Genomic DNA, 16,486 nt, shown 5'->3' with positions numbered 1-16,486 from the left:
AATCCTTTATGGGTTTGATTTCCTATTCCCCAGTTGTTTTGCCTTCTTATAGAACAAACATCATTTCATAGGGGTAATATTTTGAATGATTTTGTAATTGTACACATTTCAGGACATAACAGAAAACAAAAGCTTTGTGTTTCTCATTGTAAAAGGAATAAGACAGGTAATAGGTTAAAAATAGGTTACTGAATCAGAGTTTGAAATTATGATTACAATATTGTACTTGTTATTTCAAACTAGATTTTCTGCATGTTTGTAACTGCTTTCTTTAAGCCCTGACCCCCAGGAATGGAACCACACCCTTGGCGTATAGGGATGACGTTCTAACCCACTGTGCTACCTGGCCAGGGCTGAACCATGCCATTCTTTTCAGACATTACCTGTAGAAAGGATGACTCAGTGCAGCTATTATGCACTCGGAGACTGCTCTGTCATGTGCATGTCAGACCACAGGCAGAAATACTTGTATGTGTGATTTGGAAGGGTGTCCCTGACGGTGACACATACGTAAGCCAATTCACTGTTAGCGCAGCACAAATCACCTCCCTTCCCCCTTCGCAAAATAAACTCCTGGCAGACATCACATGTGTATTACCCCAGCTATCATACCTGCATGTTGTATTTATGTGGGAAGGTTTCATTACCGCGATATTCCTTTCAGGTCATTTGGAACTAGGCCCACATAGGTCCACGTGTCAGTACAAGAGTATTCCATGTACACAAACATATAGGATTGTACCCACAAGAAATACAGAGTGACCAGAACATTGATGTACATGTGAAAATCACATATTCACATCACCCTGTATGGAAACACACTCCAGACAGATACAGATTATTTCAAATGTAAGTTGGGAGGTTAGTGGCAGGATGTGTGGCTCTTGTTGGGAGGAGGAGGAACAGCGTGGATGAGCTATGAGGATGAACAGAGTGGCCCAGAACGCCTGCCCCGGTGCCCACATGCACACCCCACACAGGGAGGGGGCAGCGGTCAGGCTCCGGTGTTCATCTGGGTGCATCTCCGGCAGCAGGCTGGCTCCCCGTCCCACCCCAGAGGGAGAGAAAGAGAATGACAGAATTGAGGGTCTAGAACAAAGCACTCAGTTTCTTTTATTGGGAGGAAGTGCGTGAAAAATGTGAAATAATTGGAAATCAGATTAGATGGTAGTGACGATGCTCATTTGACCATCTGAAAGAAGGAAGACAGTGCCGCGGTGCCCTCTTTGTCCACAGTAGTAGCTTGTGAAAAAAACCCACTCTGATTACATGTATAAGTGACTTTCAATCTCACCATCAGGACCTGGCTTCACAGAGCACTAGAGAACTACGGAAAGTGCTGGAAAAAGAAAACTAACATCAAGATGGTAAACTTAAAAAATGAGAGGAACTCATTTTGCTTGTTGGATTTAGAAAGGACAAGTCAGAGAAAGACCAGGGTGGGAAGCAGATGTAGGAGATGGGATGAGAGAGTAGGGCAGAGGAGTACATATCTCTAGTTGGAGGGAAAGATGCCTTGAACTTGAGTACAAGAGAACCTAAGAGATAGTGGGAGCAAGAGAGACGTGAAAAAGAAAACAGTATTATTGAAATAATGAGAGGAGAAACAGGTTTGATAACTGACCGCTATTACCTAACACAGCTGAAGCTTATCGAGGTAGAGCCAGGCTTGACTGGCTGAGTTAATTTGCTGTCTGACTTCTGTCAGCTGGGGTAATTCCTCGCAGACCCTGTACGGGCCCTGTCCCATGAATTCAGACAGACCACAGCAGTGGGTTCTAAAACCGGTGCATGATCCTGCAAGGCCTGAGGTGGAGAGATGGGGTGGAACCTGGCCTAGCCTCCTGCTGCCCACTGGGTCTGGGCAGGTGACCCAACTGCTCTACACCCCACGGTCATTCCTGCCTGGAAGGGTGCCGTGCAGACTGAATGCAGTAACAATAACGAGTGTGCAGTGCCGGGCCCAGCGATCCTCGGGGGCTGGTGGACGGCCATCGTCCTCACGCCCGCCTCCCGCTGCAGAAAGCGCTTCTCACTGAGGACCTGCAGAGGCGGTCTTCATGTGCACCCCATCGTCACACGGAAGGACCTGCTGTGGTCCTCGTCTCTGGAAGTACATTGCTATTAATACAGCGCCGCCCGTTGAAATAACGCAACATCTCCTTGGCTGCCTCCCCCTCCTTTACTGCCCGCCAGCCTCTCCCACCCCCCCACCCCCCTGGGTGCTCTTTCCTCCCCACATTTGCTCCGTGGTGATCTCCCCCATTGCCTTTCTCCCGGACTTAGATTTCTATAGACTCTGAGCTGCACACGGGAATGTCTTCACTTAAACGTGTCACGTAAGTCTTAATGCTTAACGTGTCTAAAGTGGAATATCAAACACACGTTTGTGAAACGGCGACTGAATGGAACTTAAATGTCCCCAGGACCAGAATCCTCTTCTCCTCACGTGGCATGCCAGCCACAGTTGGCGTTTTGTCTGGGGATCTGTGTTCCCTGCTCTCTGAGAGTCCGCAGACCTGTGGAGGGTGGAGCCCACGGTCCTTCTGGTCTCCAGCTCCCCTGGAGAATCCCCACCACTCTGCACAGAGTGGATACAGACGTAGGAACTGCTGGTTGAACTGAATGTAGGCTTGCTGAACGCTTCCCACATTCATCAGATGCTCAGACTTTCCTTCCATGGAGCCTCGCCCGCAGTACAAGGGCCCCAGTGTGCTTCTCCCTGACGCCACCGGCCCCAAAGCTGACACCGGAGGCCTGCGCCCCCTCCCTCTGCTCTGGCTTCTGCTGCTGTGGTTTGGCACCTTGGCATCCTCGCGCCATTCCAGGACGTGGCGGGCGGATGAAGCCGTACTAGGTACACCTGGCACTGGGAGCCGAGGGAGCCAGGGCGCACAGAGGCCCTCACTGCAGGCCATTCTCAAAACCCGCTTTCTTCCTTTCTCTTCCTCTCTGCACAGGGGAGGGGCCTCCCATGCTGATCATCTCCTGCATCAACTCTCCAGGGCCTCCCTGTGCGCCAGTCCTACCCTCAGCAGGGACCCCACAGGGACAGGGACAGCCTAGGAGGGGCAGGGCCTGGTCTCTGGGACCCTCCTTGGTCCAGCAGAGCTACGCTGGGGATAGGGTGGGCCTCACTCGGGGAGGGGTGGGAGTGAGGCTGACACAGGCCTCCCTCCACACTGCAGGTGCTCAGCCCCAGTGACCTTGGCCTGGTCCCGCCCCTGACAGCGGGTCTCTCAGTTTCTTCTCCCCTCCCCCCTGCAGATGAGACACACGCTTTACTCCCGCGGCCATTCAGGGTTCTGTGCAAGATCCTAGGGGCTGCCTCTGACTGGATCATCTCTCCCACTCAGGAGCGTATATGCAAATGAGGTGAATGAGTGACATCTGTGTGGGGACAATCTTCAATGCTGTCAGATCGAAACTGAGTAAAACCCTGTGGGTCCTGTGATGGAGAGGCACGGACAGCACAGGAAAGTCACAGCAGATGCCCAGGAAATAGTTCTCGACTCTGATAGGGGGGCCGCAGGCCGGGCGGATGCAGCCGTTCGTGTTAGCGACTTTGCCTGTAAGTTCGGTTGTGCTGGTATTTTAGGGACAACTAGGAATAGAATACATTCTCTATTTACATTTTCTTAACAGTTAGTAATTGCTAGTCCCCACTGACTGCTTTATTTGGTTCAAATCCCACTCAAACGAATAATAAAAGTTATAGGCCTGCCTGTGATTTACATTGATTAAAATAAGTAGACCATTAGTTAAGAGTTAGACTATCAGTGTAGTTTTGCTATACTGAGATATTTTTTCCTGAAACATCCCTTCTAAAAAGCCAATTCTAAAGTCCTTGATAAATCATTTGATCTGAAATAATAGATATTTCATGAATCAGACTTGGTTGGTCTGATGATCTAAGGTCATAAAACTAATATTAAACACATATTTGATCCTGCAGACACAGGGTTAAGGAATCCTAGAAAGAGAGAACAATGTTTCTGAGGGAGATGTTTCCATCATAAGAAGTCAACAAACAAACCTCTTGGGAGAGGAGGAATCAGGAGAGTACTATGACACCTGCAGGGGAGATAAAGATACGAACAGGTCTGCAAAGAAGGCACATGGGGCAGAGAAAGCAGTGTGTCTGTTCTTAATGTTTGCTAATCTTTAATTATTTTATACTTCTTAAAAATCTTTGGGAATGCCCTCTTTGCAATAGACTGTTTTGTGCCTGTGCGGTGTGGAAGCTCATCAACTGTCCCAGCCTCTTTCCTTTGCTGAAGATTGTCACGTCACTTGGATACTCCTGATGGAGTTAGTGCCAGTCCTGCCCTTTCCCATGAAGTGAGCTAATAATGGTTTCCCTATCAGCAGTATTCCAGGAACTCTTTGGTGTACCAGGGATCCCTCACACAGCGTCTTGTTATTTTTGGATTGAGGATGTGTGTGCACCATGGCTCTGAGATTCGAGCCCGATTCCTTGAGTGCCAAGCATAACGCACATGACCTGAGCCAGCTTCCTTACTTGTGTCCCTACTGTGCAGGCTTGTCACTTATGGAGCTATGCTGCCGACTATTTCAGGGGACTGATATTCGCCCTTGGCACACCAGTTTCCCCTGTCGCTGGTTTTAGAGCTAGAGGGCCCGTACTTGAACTCTTGCTGGCAGTGACTAGCCATCAGTTTAACTTCAATCAAATCACTTAATGCTGTGAGTCTCAATTTCCTCTCCTGTGAAATGAGATTAAAAATACCTCTTGTTCACAGAATTGGTATCGGTCTGATCCTTAAATCTATCATTCATCTATTCCACAAACATTTATTGAGAATTTACCTACTTGGAAGACAGAGGACACGGTTAAATAAGACAGGACATCTGCCCTGGAGAAGCTCTTTGTCAGGTGTTGAATGATTAAAGGAATATAATACACACATTGAAAACACAACCTCACTTCACATCCATTAGGCTGGCTATTATTTTAAAAAAAATGGAAAAATAAGTGTCAAGGAGGATGTGGAGAAATGGGAACATTGGGGCATTGATGGTAGTAGTACCAAGAGTACAGCTGCTTTGGAAAACAGTTTGGGGGTTCTCAAGAAGTTAAAAATCAAAGACCATGTGATCCAGCAAGATCATTTCTGGTTATATCAGGTCTGTCCAGAAAAAGTCCAGCCTTCATTAATATAATGGAACAGTTTGCACAACATCAATGTAACCTGGTAGCCAAGGAGAGTGGACTGGAATGTGTGTGCATGAACAACGCCTTCACTATACTAGTCAGTGGGGGTGGTAGACACTGTGTACTGTGTGGCCGTCACAATAAAAAATGACTGAGTGAGTAGAGCAATGAATCTGCATCAAATTTTGCATTAAGCTCAAACATTCCTCAGCAGAAACTATTCAGATGATTCAGAAGGCCACAGCTATGGGCAACTGGTGATTGGCAGCTTCATCACAACAATGTGCCCACTCATGCATCATATTTTGTGCAGTTTTTTTGCGAAACATCAAATCACCCAGCTGACTCAGCCCCTCTACAGCCCAGATTTGGTGCCCTGTGACCTCTGACTTTTCCCAAAACTAAAATAATCTTTGAAAGGGAGGAGATTTCAGACTGTGGATGAGATTCAGGAAAATATGATGGGACAGCTGATGGCAATTCCAACAAAAGATTTTACAGAGTGTTTTGAACAGTAAAAGAGACACTGGGAGAATTGTGTGAGGTCCCAAGGTGCCTACTTTGAAGGTGACTGAGGTGTCCTATGTACAATGTTTCTTGTATCTTCTATCTCATTCAACAACTGTCTCTATTTTTCATATTATGCGGTTGGATACTTTCTGGATGGACCTCATAAACCCCAACCCCAAAAGTTGAAAGCAGAGACTGAAGCAGAAATTTGCACATCAGTGATTATAGCAGCATTGTTTGCAACAGCCAAAAGGTGGAAACAACTCAAGTATCCATCAATAGACGAATCGTTAAACAAAATGTGGTGTATAAAAACAATGAAAGCTTTTCAGCCTTGAACAGTAATGAAGTTTTGACACGTGCTACAACATGAATGAACATTGAAAACGTTATGCTAAGTCAAATAAGTCAGACACAAAAGAACAAATATTTTATGATTCCACTCCTATGGAGTACCTGCAATATGCAAATTCAGAGACAGAAAGTGGAGCAGAGGTTACCAGGGGCAGGGAGGAATGGGGAGGGAGTGTTTAATGAGAACAGAGTTTCAGTTGGGGATGAGGGGAGTGTCCTGGTGACAGTTACACAACATTGTGAATGGACTTAATACTGCAGAATTGGACACTTAAAAATTATTTAAATGGTTAAGTTTTATGCCACTTATATTTCACGACAGTTTTTTAAATCCTCACTCACCCAAGCATATATTCATTGATTTTTTGATCCTCACCCAAAGACATTTTTTCATTGCTTCATTTTTTTTCCATTGGATTGAGAGAGAGAGAGATGGAGAGAGAGACATCGATGTTAGAGAGAAGCATCAATGGGTTGCCTTCTCTTATGCGCCCCGACTGGGGATTGAACCCAAAACCCGGATGTGTGCCCTCACTGGGAATTGAACCCCTGATAGTTTGGTTTATGGGAGGATGCTCCAACCAACTGAGCCACACTGACCAGAGATCACCAAAATTTTTTAAAAACCCAAAAACTTTATAATGCCTAAAATGCTACACAAATGCAGGGTTGTTAACTTGAATTAGGATTAATAGGATCATGCTTATAATCAATCTTTCTTTTAAAAAATGAAGTATGCATGAAATTACTTTGTCATTATTTATTATGTGATGGTGAACAGCAAGCATCCATCCAGATAAACTTTAATAATAATTAATTTATGCCCCAGCCTCTTCCAAAAACAATTTGAGGGAATTCATCCTAAACACATCAGAGTACTGAGATCAAACCCAATTAACATAAGACAAAATATAGAAACTGAGATACGAAAGTGGAAAAGAGAGAATAGCAATTGAGCAAAACTGTTAGGCTTCCAGGAACCAGGAAACTGTTAATATTCATCAGACCTTTTATAAATGATTAAAATATCATCAATTCCAACATGATCATTGTATGAATCTATAGCAGCGAGTTTCAACCTTTTTCATCTCATGGCACACATAAACTAATTATTAAAATTCTGAAGCATGCCAAAAAATGTTATATTTTTGCCAATCTGACAAAAAAATAGGTATAATTTTGATTGACTTACAAAAAAGTAATGATAGTAATTACCTGCCCTCTTTGGTCAAAGTTAATTTTTTAAAAAATCAGTTCCTATACTTGTACATAAGGATTTCTGGTACCAAGAATTAACCAATCAGATGCAAACTTACTATGTGGCATGACCAATAAGACGTAACTCTGTTATATGACCTATATGTTTATGGTTCAAGACAGGCCATTCATACCGGATGGCTATTGTTGTGTTGGCCGTTGTCATTTTTTAATTGGACAACCTAAGGGAAAAAGAGGTCAGTGCCCCTGACTAAATAGTCATGTATTGCATGCCTTAAGAATTCTTATGGCACAATGGTTGAAAATTGCTGGTCTACAGTGTTTTGTGTTGTTACCATGTACAGTTCTAGGAATTTATTAATGTAATTATAGAAACAGAACACCTAATTGAAATTGAAGAAGGATGTAAAACTAAGAACATGTTTTCCTGAGTTTGAACTCTCAGAACCTATTTTGTGCTAATGAAACAGGCTCTTGGAGAGACATCTGTCCCGCTGGCTAAATCAATCTCCTACACCTCCCCCGCCCCCCTCCCCCACCGGCTCCTGTATCAAGTCTGCATGGTAGCCTGGCATGACAGCCATCACCTCCACCTGGGCTCCCCCTGTCTCCCACGCTCCCCCAGCAGACTCCGTCCCAGCGGCCTGGGTCCCACAGGCCCCCGTGTAGCCAGGACTCTTACACCCCGTACGTGAGTCCTTCTTCCGGGCATACCCTCCTGTCTTCCTGGCCAAGTCCTCACCCCTTACAGTGGACAGTTCAGATTTCACCTCTCGAAGACCTCTCCAGCCACGTTGTACTTTTGCACATTGCAGTTACATATTAACTGTTTAGTTGAGGTTGTAAATGAATAGAAAGTCTGATGACCTTTGTTTTATTTCTCTTTTTTTTCAAGTGATTTTATTTATTTTTAGAGAGAGGAGAAGGGAGGGGGAAAGAGAGGGAGAGAAGCATCTATGTGTGAGAGAAACATCAATGTGTGGTTGCCTCTGGCAGTCACCCCATCTGGGGACCTGGCCCACACCCAAGGCACGTGCCCTGACCAATAGAACCGACGACATTTTGCTTTGTGGGGTGATGACCAGCCAACGGAGCCACGATGGCCAGAACTATTTTATTTCTTGTGGAAATGAAAAACAAGGTGTGATTCTACCAAAGACCGTATCGCATGTTTTATTAGAAATGATAATATACTTAAAGAATGATCTATGAGAGCCAAGAGGGACACTCAAGACTACATAATCAACCTTTGTACACAAAAGGAAACAGAGACCCTGAGAAAGACAGTGACTTGCTCAAGATTACCCTGTATATGCACAGTAGAAGTGCGCTTGGACACCTATTTTCCTGAAACCCTGTATTTCTCTAATGCCGTGCTAATTTCATTGAATTTGTGTTTTATTTAATAATCAGCAGACAAGAATTCGGATACACCCCACACATAAGTGAAGAGAGACAACATAATATAGTGGGAAGAACAGTGGCTTAGCCACAGCCATGGACCTTGGGCAAGTCACTTCATGGCTCTGGTCCTCTGTTTCTTCATCTGTAAAATAGGGACAAACTGGATGGATTTAAGGTTGTATCTGCTTCTAGCGTTTTATGAACCTACTCTATGTTGTTGGCCCAGCCCATTAAAGAATTTGCAAGTGTCAGGAGAGCATACATCTCTTGCTTCTGCACCCTCCACCACACTGTTTTCCTTGGCATCGACCTCATACCACACCTCCCCCTCCTTTTCACCTGGCTTCTTTTCTTTTTTAAACTTGACTTAAACTTTACTTTGTTCAACTCACAATTGGTAGGGTCCTCCACAATCGTTGGCCTAATTATGGCCTCTTCTCTGTACCTGCTCCCTCGTATTCTCTGACACCTTATCATGCTGCACCAAAGCTATTGATTTCCTTGTCTGGGTCAGTAGACTATGAATTGACGAAGACCTGAGGTTATGGTACATTTCTCCAGCCCAAGTGCCTGTTATGGTGCCTGCTTCATAGTAGAAAGCCAGTAAGTGTTTGGGTCTAATTACTTTTGCTTGGGAAGCAAAGATAAGACTGTAGTGCTAAATTCATCTGAAGCTGTTAGAGTTTTCACAGAAGGAGGCGTAAAACTGAGTTCTCAGGAATGACTAGAATTTGGAAGGGAATGTGAAATAATGATAATACTGGAATAACTAAAGGGAGACAGGCAGCTAAAAGGAGGCGGTCAGATCAGTATTACTTAGTTGAATGGCAGAACCTCTGTACTAGAATCATCTGGGGTGCTTGTATAAATTACAGATTTCACCTGTCACTCCCCACTTCACCCACCATCCCCATTCTGAATTTGGAGGTCTGGATGTACTTTTAGAACAAGAGTCCTATCGCATGAATGGAGTGTCTTGAAATCCTGGAGGGAATATTGGCAGTTGTGGGCAACTGAAAGCTATTTTAAGCTTTTAAAGAGGGAGAACGATGGAAATGGAGCTTTAGGAAGGACACAAACTGGTGGTTTGCAAAATAGATTGAGGAGCACTGAGTTCTCAGCGGCAAGACTGAGATGCTAGGGGTGCACCGAAGTGTTTAAGAGGAGAGGAGTGGTGAGTCTGCTCTATATCGGCAGTGCCAGACATGGAGAATAAGCAGTGACTCCAAAAGGCATTTTGAGAGATGAAATGATAAGGCTTGGTGACAGACTGAACATAAGCAATAATGGCAGGGAAGGAGCTTGAAATGACAACTGTGTTTTGGGGAACTTAGGCAAATGGCAGATCTACTGATGCACATGCTCTTTCTGTCCAATGAGTTCTAGTTCAACCTGAGGTGACTGAGGTGCCTGGGAGGCACCCAGGTGAAGATGTGGATTGGCAACATGGACTTGAGCATGACCAAAGGTCTGGGAGGAAGACAAAGATGTAAGAAAGTCAACAGCATGATGGAAGAGGAAGGAAGGAAGCCTGGAAACCTGAGTTCAGACTTTTGGGGAGCAGCAACATTAGACAGGAGGAGGAAGATGAAGGAAGAAATAGAGAAGTAGAAAGATGAATAAAGATTGAATAATAATAAAGATGAATAAAGATTAGATAAAGATGAACCCAAAGGAAGAGAAAGGTTTAAGAAAGTGAATAGCCATTATGTCAGAGGAGCTAGAATTTGAGAAGGATAAGAACAGACCTTTCAATTTGGTGAAGATGGTATTAGATGAAAACTAATTTTTAAAAAGTGAAAATATGTAATATTTTCTGATGTGATCTATCACACCAAGAGTAAATGAAAACTCTTGATGACAAGGTGTGTTGACAATTAATGAGCAAAAATATACTTCTGACAAACTGGTTCCCAAAAGGAGGGGAACCATTCTTCTATTGGAGAGCTGGGAAGTTGAGGAGGGGAGATAAGGGGCTAAATTTCAAAGGGAGAACAGATTAGGACACTTGGACAAAGAGAAACTTATCAGGAAATCCTGACGAGTACGTACCTTAATGAACTTGCTTACCAAATAAGATTGCATTCATTACTTTAAAAGGTTCCATTCTTGCCCCCTTGGTTGTGGCATCATCTGAGACAAACATGAGGTGTCATATGGAATGGAGCCATATATCCAGTGCTCTGTTTTTATGCTATTGGGCTGGCCAAAAAGTCTGTGTGGTTTTTTTCCGTTAAATAAAAGATAATTTTTTATTTTCACCACTAACTTGATTGATTTGGATATTTTGAGTATGTTGGCTATCTCCTTCCTGGGATAATGCTGATTATTCTCAATGTCTTGATTTGATCATTATCAACTTCAACTGGGCTACCCGACCACAGAGCATTGTCCAGTGAGAAATCTCCAGCACCAAACTTCACAAACCACTTTTGACACACTCGACCAGTCACAGCACCTTCTCCATACACTGCACACGTCTTTTTTTTTTCAGTTGCATTTTCACCTTTCTCGAAATAATAAAGCATAATATGCTGAAAATGTTTCAATCCATCTTCAAATATTTTCTTCCATCTTCAATATTAAAATGGCTACACAAGAATTCACCAATTTTGATAAGTTTTTTTGAAATGCATGCTGATACAATAGCTGTCATAATACAATCTCACAAAATTGTTTCAAATGAAGTTAAAGACAACTAAGCACTACTAGAGCCCTCTTAAGGAAAAAATGAAATGAACTTTTTGGCCAACTCACTACTTTAAGATATGGCTTCAGAGAAAGAAACAGTCCCTTAGAACACATCATGCCTCCATATCCTCCTTAATGACCTGGGGTGGGAAGTGGGGGGGGGAGGTCCCTTTTTAAAGGTAAAAAACGAAGTGCCCAACATGCAGGCGTGTGGAGTGCATTAGAGCACGCTGCTCTGGCTTGCCATTCCATCTGGTACCCTAATTACAGCGCTCCTCCGCTGGGTAGATACCCCTCAGGGCATAAACTGCTCCACCGTTTAAAGGTTTTTAAATTGCTTGAGAACACCCAGCGTTTTCTGTTCTCCATCTACATTATGTGTACTTGGTGAATTTAGGTGTTAAATCCTTGAGCGTCTTTTTCTATGAACAAAGATATGTGCTTTAAATAATAAAGCAGACGATCCTCAGGGAGAATTATAAAATTTTTCCCATTTACCAGTTGTTTGAAAGGAAAGCAAAGGAGAAGAAAGGAAAAAGAATGGCTCAATAGTGACAGGAGGATTTTTATTTCCCTGAACTGAAATGGAGGCGACCAACGCTCAGGGGACTTCCTATCATCGGAGTTTTATCCGTGGCGCCCAAACAACTAAAACGAAGCAGCTGGACGAGATCCATAGGCCATTTTCCAAACTATAAATGGAGATATAACCTGACGGGATTTTTTTTTTCCTCCTGGTTGTGAATATTTTCTTGTGTCAGATTCTTTAAAACTCCTAAGAGTCTCTAAGTTCTTATGTAACTGTTGGGCAATAAAATGGATTTCTGCTTACCACCTAGTGATTTCTGCCTTTGGACTTCACTTAATCATCAGTTCATCCTTAAACAGACTTGCCTAGTCACTAAAGCCCAGTGCTTCAGGAGGGCCTGCGAGGCTGGCTGCACCCTGGTTGTCTGTGAATGCTTAGCTGTTGCTGTGGTCCTACCTGAAGTAGAAATAGATGGTTATCAAGGCCTGTGTTTCCCTCTGACCATTATTTCAGGATGATTTATAAAAAGCAAAGAAACCTCTTACTCAGTGACTCTGCTAAGTATGATCTTAAGGTAACTTTTCTGTAGTCTTTACCCCTCTTGAAATTGTATCCTCTGTCAGTGGCAAACCTTCATCAGTCTTGGTTTATAACAAGCTTGTATAAATAGATACAAAGATGGTCATTTTTAAAAAGAGCTATAAAATATATAAAATGTAGGATTTATTTACATCTTTCAAATGGGGTTTACATACCATTAGCTCCAAAGCATTCATTTTAAAGTGCCATGTAAGCCATATCGTAAGTTATAAAAGTGGCAAATGTTTAAAGTGTTTTTAATCAAATATTGTAAAAAGGTATAGAGTGGAATATAGAAATTCTCCTTCCCTGGTTTCTAGCTTTCAGTACCACTCTCTGAAAGCAGTCACTGTTAATGTCTTAAATTTCTTTGTATGAATTTTCTAAGCATGTAGTTTTACATACACACACTCATTTTTATGCAAATGATCATGCTATGCTCACTTTTCTGCATCTCGGTTTCTTTTAAGTCACTTAAAGTGACTATGTCATATCAGCATGACTCAACGACTTCATTCTTTTAAAAGCCGCCTGGTGTTTCATCACGTGTATGTACCATAATTAACTGAGGAGAATTTAAGTAACTTCCAGTTTGTACCTGGGTGTTGCTGCAGTGCTTTTGTCCTAAGAGCAAACAATGCACATTCTTAGAAGTGGAATGACCAAGTCAAGGAGCTTCTGTTTTAAATTTGGTGAGCTATTTTTAAGTTATCTTGCACGAATTTACACTTTCACCAATATTGTCTGAGAGTGTTTCCACATCCTCATCTGTCGGTCTCCCTTTGAGACCTGAAATTTCTACTATTTTACTAGTTGAAAATTGTTACTTATTTTTACTATGTTTTTGTTGGATGAGTGTGTATTAAGCCTTTTTTTTTTTTACATAAGACTAATAGCTATTTGTACTTTGTATGAATTTTCCATACTGTGTTCTTTGTCTCTTGCCAGGTCCATTTTATGAAAGGGAAAAAGCCATTCACTAGGATAGGCTACCATTTAATAGATAACAAAGCAATGGCTCACAGGAAACCATACATGTATGTGTTCTACACATGAACATTGCACAAACACCGACTCACTTGAAGGCCTAAATGAAAGCCTAAAAAAGAAAGTGTGGCCACACAACCTGAGAAGAAAAAGAAAACAGTCTGTCTAGAGATAGATGTGGGAATCTAGCCTCACTCTTTTATTTTTCTATTGCTGCATAAAAAAGGATTGGCCCCTGGCTGGTGTGGCTCAGTGGATTGAGTGCCAGCCTGTGAACCAAAGGGTCACCAGTTCAATTCCCAGTCAGGGCACAGGCCTGGGTTGTGGGCCAGGTCCCCAGTAGAAGGTGTGTGAGAGGCAACCACACATTAACACTTCTCTCCCTGTCTTTCTCCCTCCCTTCCCCTCTGTCTAAAAAATAAATAAGTAAAATTTTTTAAGAAATATTTTTAAAAATCAAAAAACAAAACAAAACAAAATTATCGGAAACTTAACAGCTCAGCTCCCTTTCCCTGGGACAGGAGTCTGGAGATGACATGACTGGCTTTTTGCTCAGGTCCTATAGACTAAAGTCATAGTATTGGCTGGCTGCACTTGGTATCCTAAGTCCACGCGGCTGTGGCAGAATTCAGTTCCTTGCAACCGTAGGACTAATGTCGCTATTTCCTTGCTGGCTGTCAATCAGCTGGATGCCACTTTCAGCTCTCAGAGGCTGCCTGTGCTCCTTACCACATGTCCCCCTCCAAAGCCAGCAAAGGAGAATCTCCCTTGTGTTAAATTCTTCTCATGCTTCCAGTCTCTCTGACTTCTAGACCCAGATCTAGAGAGTTCATATATTGGGACAGGCCCAACTGGGTAATCTACCTCTCTTAAGGTCAAGTGGTTTGGACAAATCAGAATGGCAAAATCCCTTCACAGCAGCACCCAAATTAGTGTTTGACTGATTCACTGGACGGAGGTACGTGCACAACAGGGGCCAGGAATATCACAGGCCCTCTTAGAATTGTGCCCACCTCACTCCGCACCTGCTTTCCTCCAGGGAAGTGGACAGAGCTCAAGCCATTTGGCTGAGCAACTCAATCGCACTGAAACATTAAATTCCAGAAGAAGGAGGCATGACTGGCATCCATCTAACTCCGTGCACAACAAAGGACACCCATCCACGTGGGTCAAAGATCCATGTGGGCAATTAGGCAGCAGAAAAAGCTAGAAAGAAAATCTAGGGAACCACACGCACAACGCAGGGGTCAGGCAGACCTTCCTGACCGAGGATCCACACCAGGTATTTCCAGCTCCACCTGCTGCTGCCCTCTTAACCCACACACTGTGGCCCACCAGAGGACGGGTCATTCACTGGCTGCACATTTTGAGTCCTTGCCATTTTTTCTAACATCAGCGTGCTCAGAGTGTGGTTTTGGGAGCCACAGGGTGTTGGCCTTGGGTGTTCAATGGAACAGAATGAATCGACCACCACCTAAGTAAGCAAATCACTATGAGGAACTGTCGATGAGCATTATCCTAAAAGAATTCTAAAAAATTGCTCTACCCTCCCTCTGTCTCTCTCTGTTGCATCTTCCCACCTGCCACTGTGATTTCAGGCACATTATACGTGACTTGCTTGAGACTGAAGAGGCTTATATAAAAGAGATGAAGAGCATAATTGACGTAAGTAGATGGATGGGGCGGTTAAGCATGTATTCAAACTGAAGAAATTTTGTTGCACAAAGAGAATCAAAATAGTTACCATATGTCTCTAGATTCCCCGCCACCCCAGGTTTCGGGTCTGAAAATACCACCAGTGGCTTTCCAGTAGGAATAAGAACATTCTTATGACTATTGATCCACACAACTCAACAACTTCAAAGGGTTGCACCAGTTTGTACTGATCCCAGTAATGCTCACTAGGGGCACTGTATGCTTGCTAGCAATGGGTGTGACACGTGAAATGTTTTTGGTCATTTAATGAGGGAGAATTGTTTCGCATTATTTTAAGTAGTACTTTTTGCTTAAGAGTGAAAATGTGTATTTTCCTAAGGGCATAATTTTGAGAAATGAATTATATGTACAAAATTACAATAGAATTTTTTACCACAAAAGATCAGAAAACTAAATATCCTATTCAAAAGGTGATGGTTAATAAAGTCTGATATACATACTAAATGAAATATTCAACTGTTAAAAAATAGTTATTTTGAATAATTTGTAGATATATTGAAAAATGCTTAAAGAGTAAATTAAAAACAATACATGTAGAAATTTACAAGCAGACTCTAAAATGTATACAGCGAAACAGAATACAAACTATTTATGTACTGTGATTATAACCATGTAACATAAGCTCTCTAGAAGTCATGAAGGAAATAGAACACTAGTAATTGCAATAGGTCATGAAATGATGGGCAAGCTTTTTCCTTTCACACTTGGCTTGTATAACATAATCATTTAAAAATATGTTTGTTCTTCCTATAAAAATGCCATTTATTACCATTACCAATAAACCATCTTCTTCTGAAGTTGGACAGATGAGGAAAATAATATCAAAAGAATTTGGTGAAATGGCTTTCAGGAAATAGGTGTACCATATTCTCTGATTATTTTATTAAAGTTTTATTCCCTGGAACGCTAATTCAGATCATCTCTTACGTGTTCCTACCTGTAAAGGCCGTTTCCGTCTCTGCAGGGTTATATCTCTCCAATGGATTTTATTTGGCTGAAGCATCTGATTCCAGACGTTCTTCAGAATAACAAGGATTTTCTCTTTGGGAATATTAGAGAACTTTACGAGTTTCACAACGGGTATGTAATATTTCACATTATCAGGAAAAATGGAAAGTAAGAGAAGGTCGGAAATCAGACTGATGGAATTTGGTGATGAGAGTGCTTAGATATTTTTATCCTTGAGCAACTAATGCAGAGTCAGGAGATGGGATGGGACACGAAGGAGGGAGAAGTGCCACAGAGGCCTGGGGAAGACGGGAAAGACGTTCATGGGACATGGGCAAGGTGTCGGGCACCAATGTGGTGTTCATTTGTGTGTT

The 16,486-nt window shown here is 42.7% G+C and overlaps 1 protein-coding gene across 3 annotated transcripts in view; it reads left to right on the top strand.

Moving 5' to 3' along the window:
* MCF2L2 (MCF.2 cell line derived transforming sequence-like 2) overlaps positions 1-16,486 on the top strand; it is a 213,783-nt gene that overhangs the window by 141,372 nt on the left and 55,925 nt on the right. For all 3 annotated transcript variants that reach the window (XM_053918126.2, XM_053918124.2, XM_053918125.2), the window contains exons 16-17: positions 15,047-15,113; positions 16,129-16,244. In XM_053918126.2, the coding sequence (XP_053774101.1) occupies positions 15,047-15,113; positions 16,129-16,244 (183 nt within the window). The remainder of the gene's footprint in view (positions 1-15,046; positions 15,114-16,128; positions 16,245-16,486) is intronic.

The sequence above is a fragment of the Desmodus rotundus genome, chromosome 2 (genome assembly GCF_022682495.2).
Source record: "Desmodus rotundus isolate HL8 chromosome 2, HLdesRot8A.1, whole genome shotgun sequence".
In the NCBI taxonomy this organism is placed as follows: domain Eukaryota; kingdom Metazoa; phylum Chordata; class Mammalia; order Chiroptera; family Phyllostomidae; genus Desmodus; species Desmodus rotundus.
This window is presented reverse-complemented; position numbering and strand designations above follow the sequence as displayed.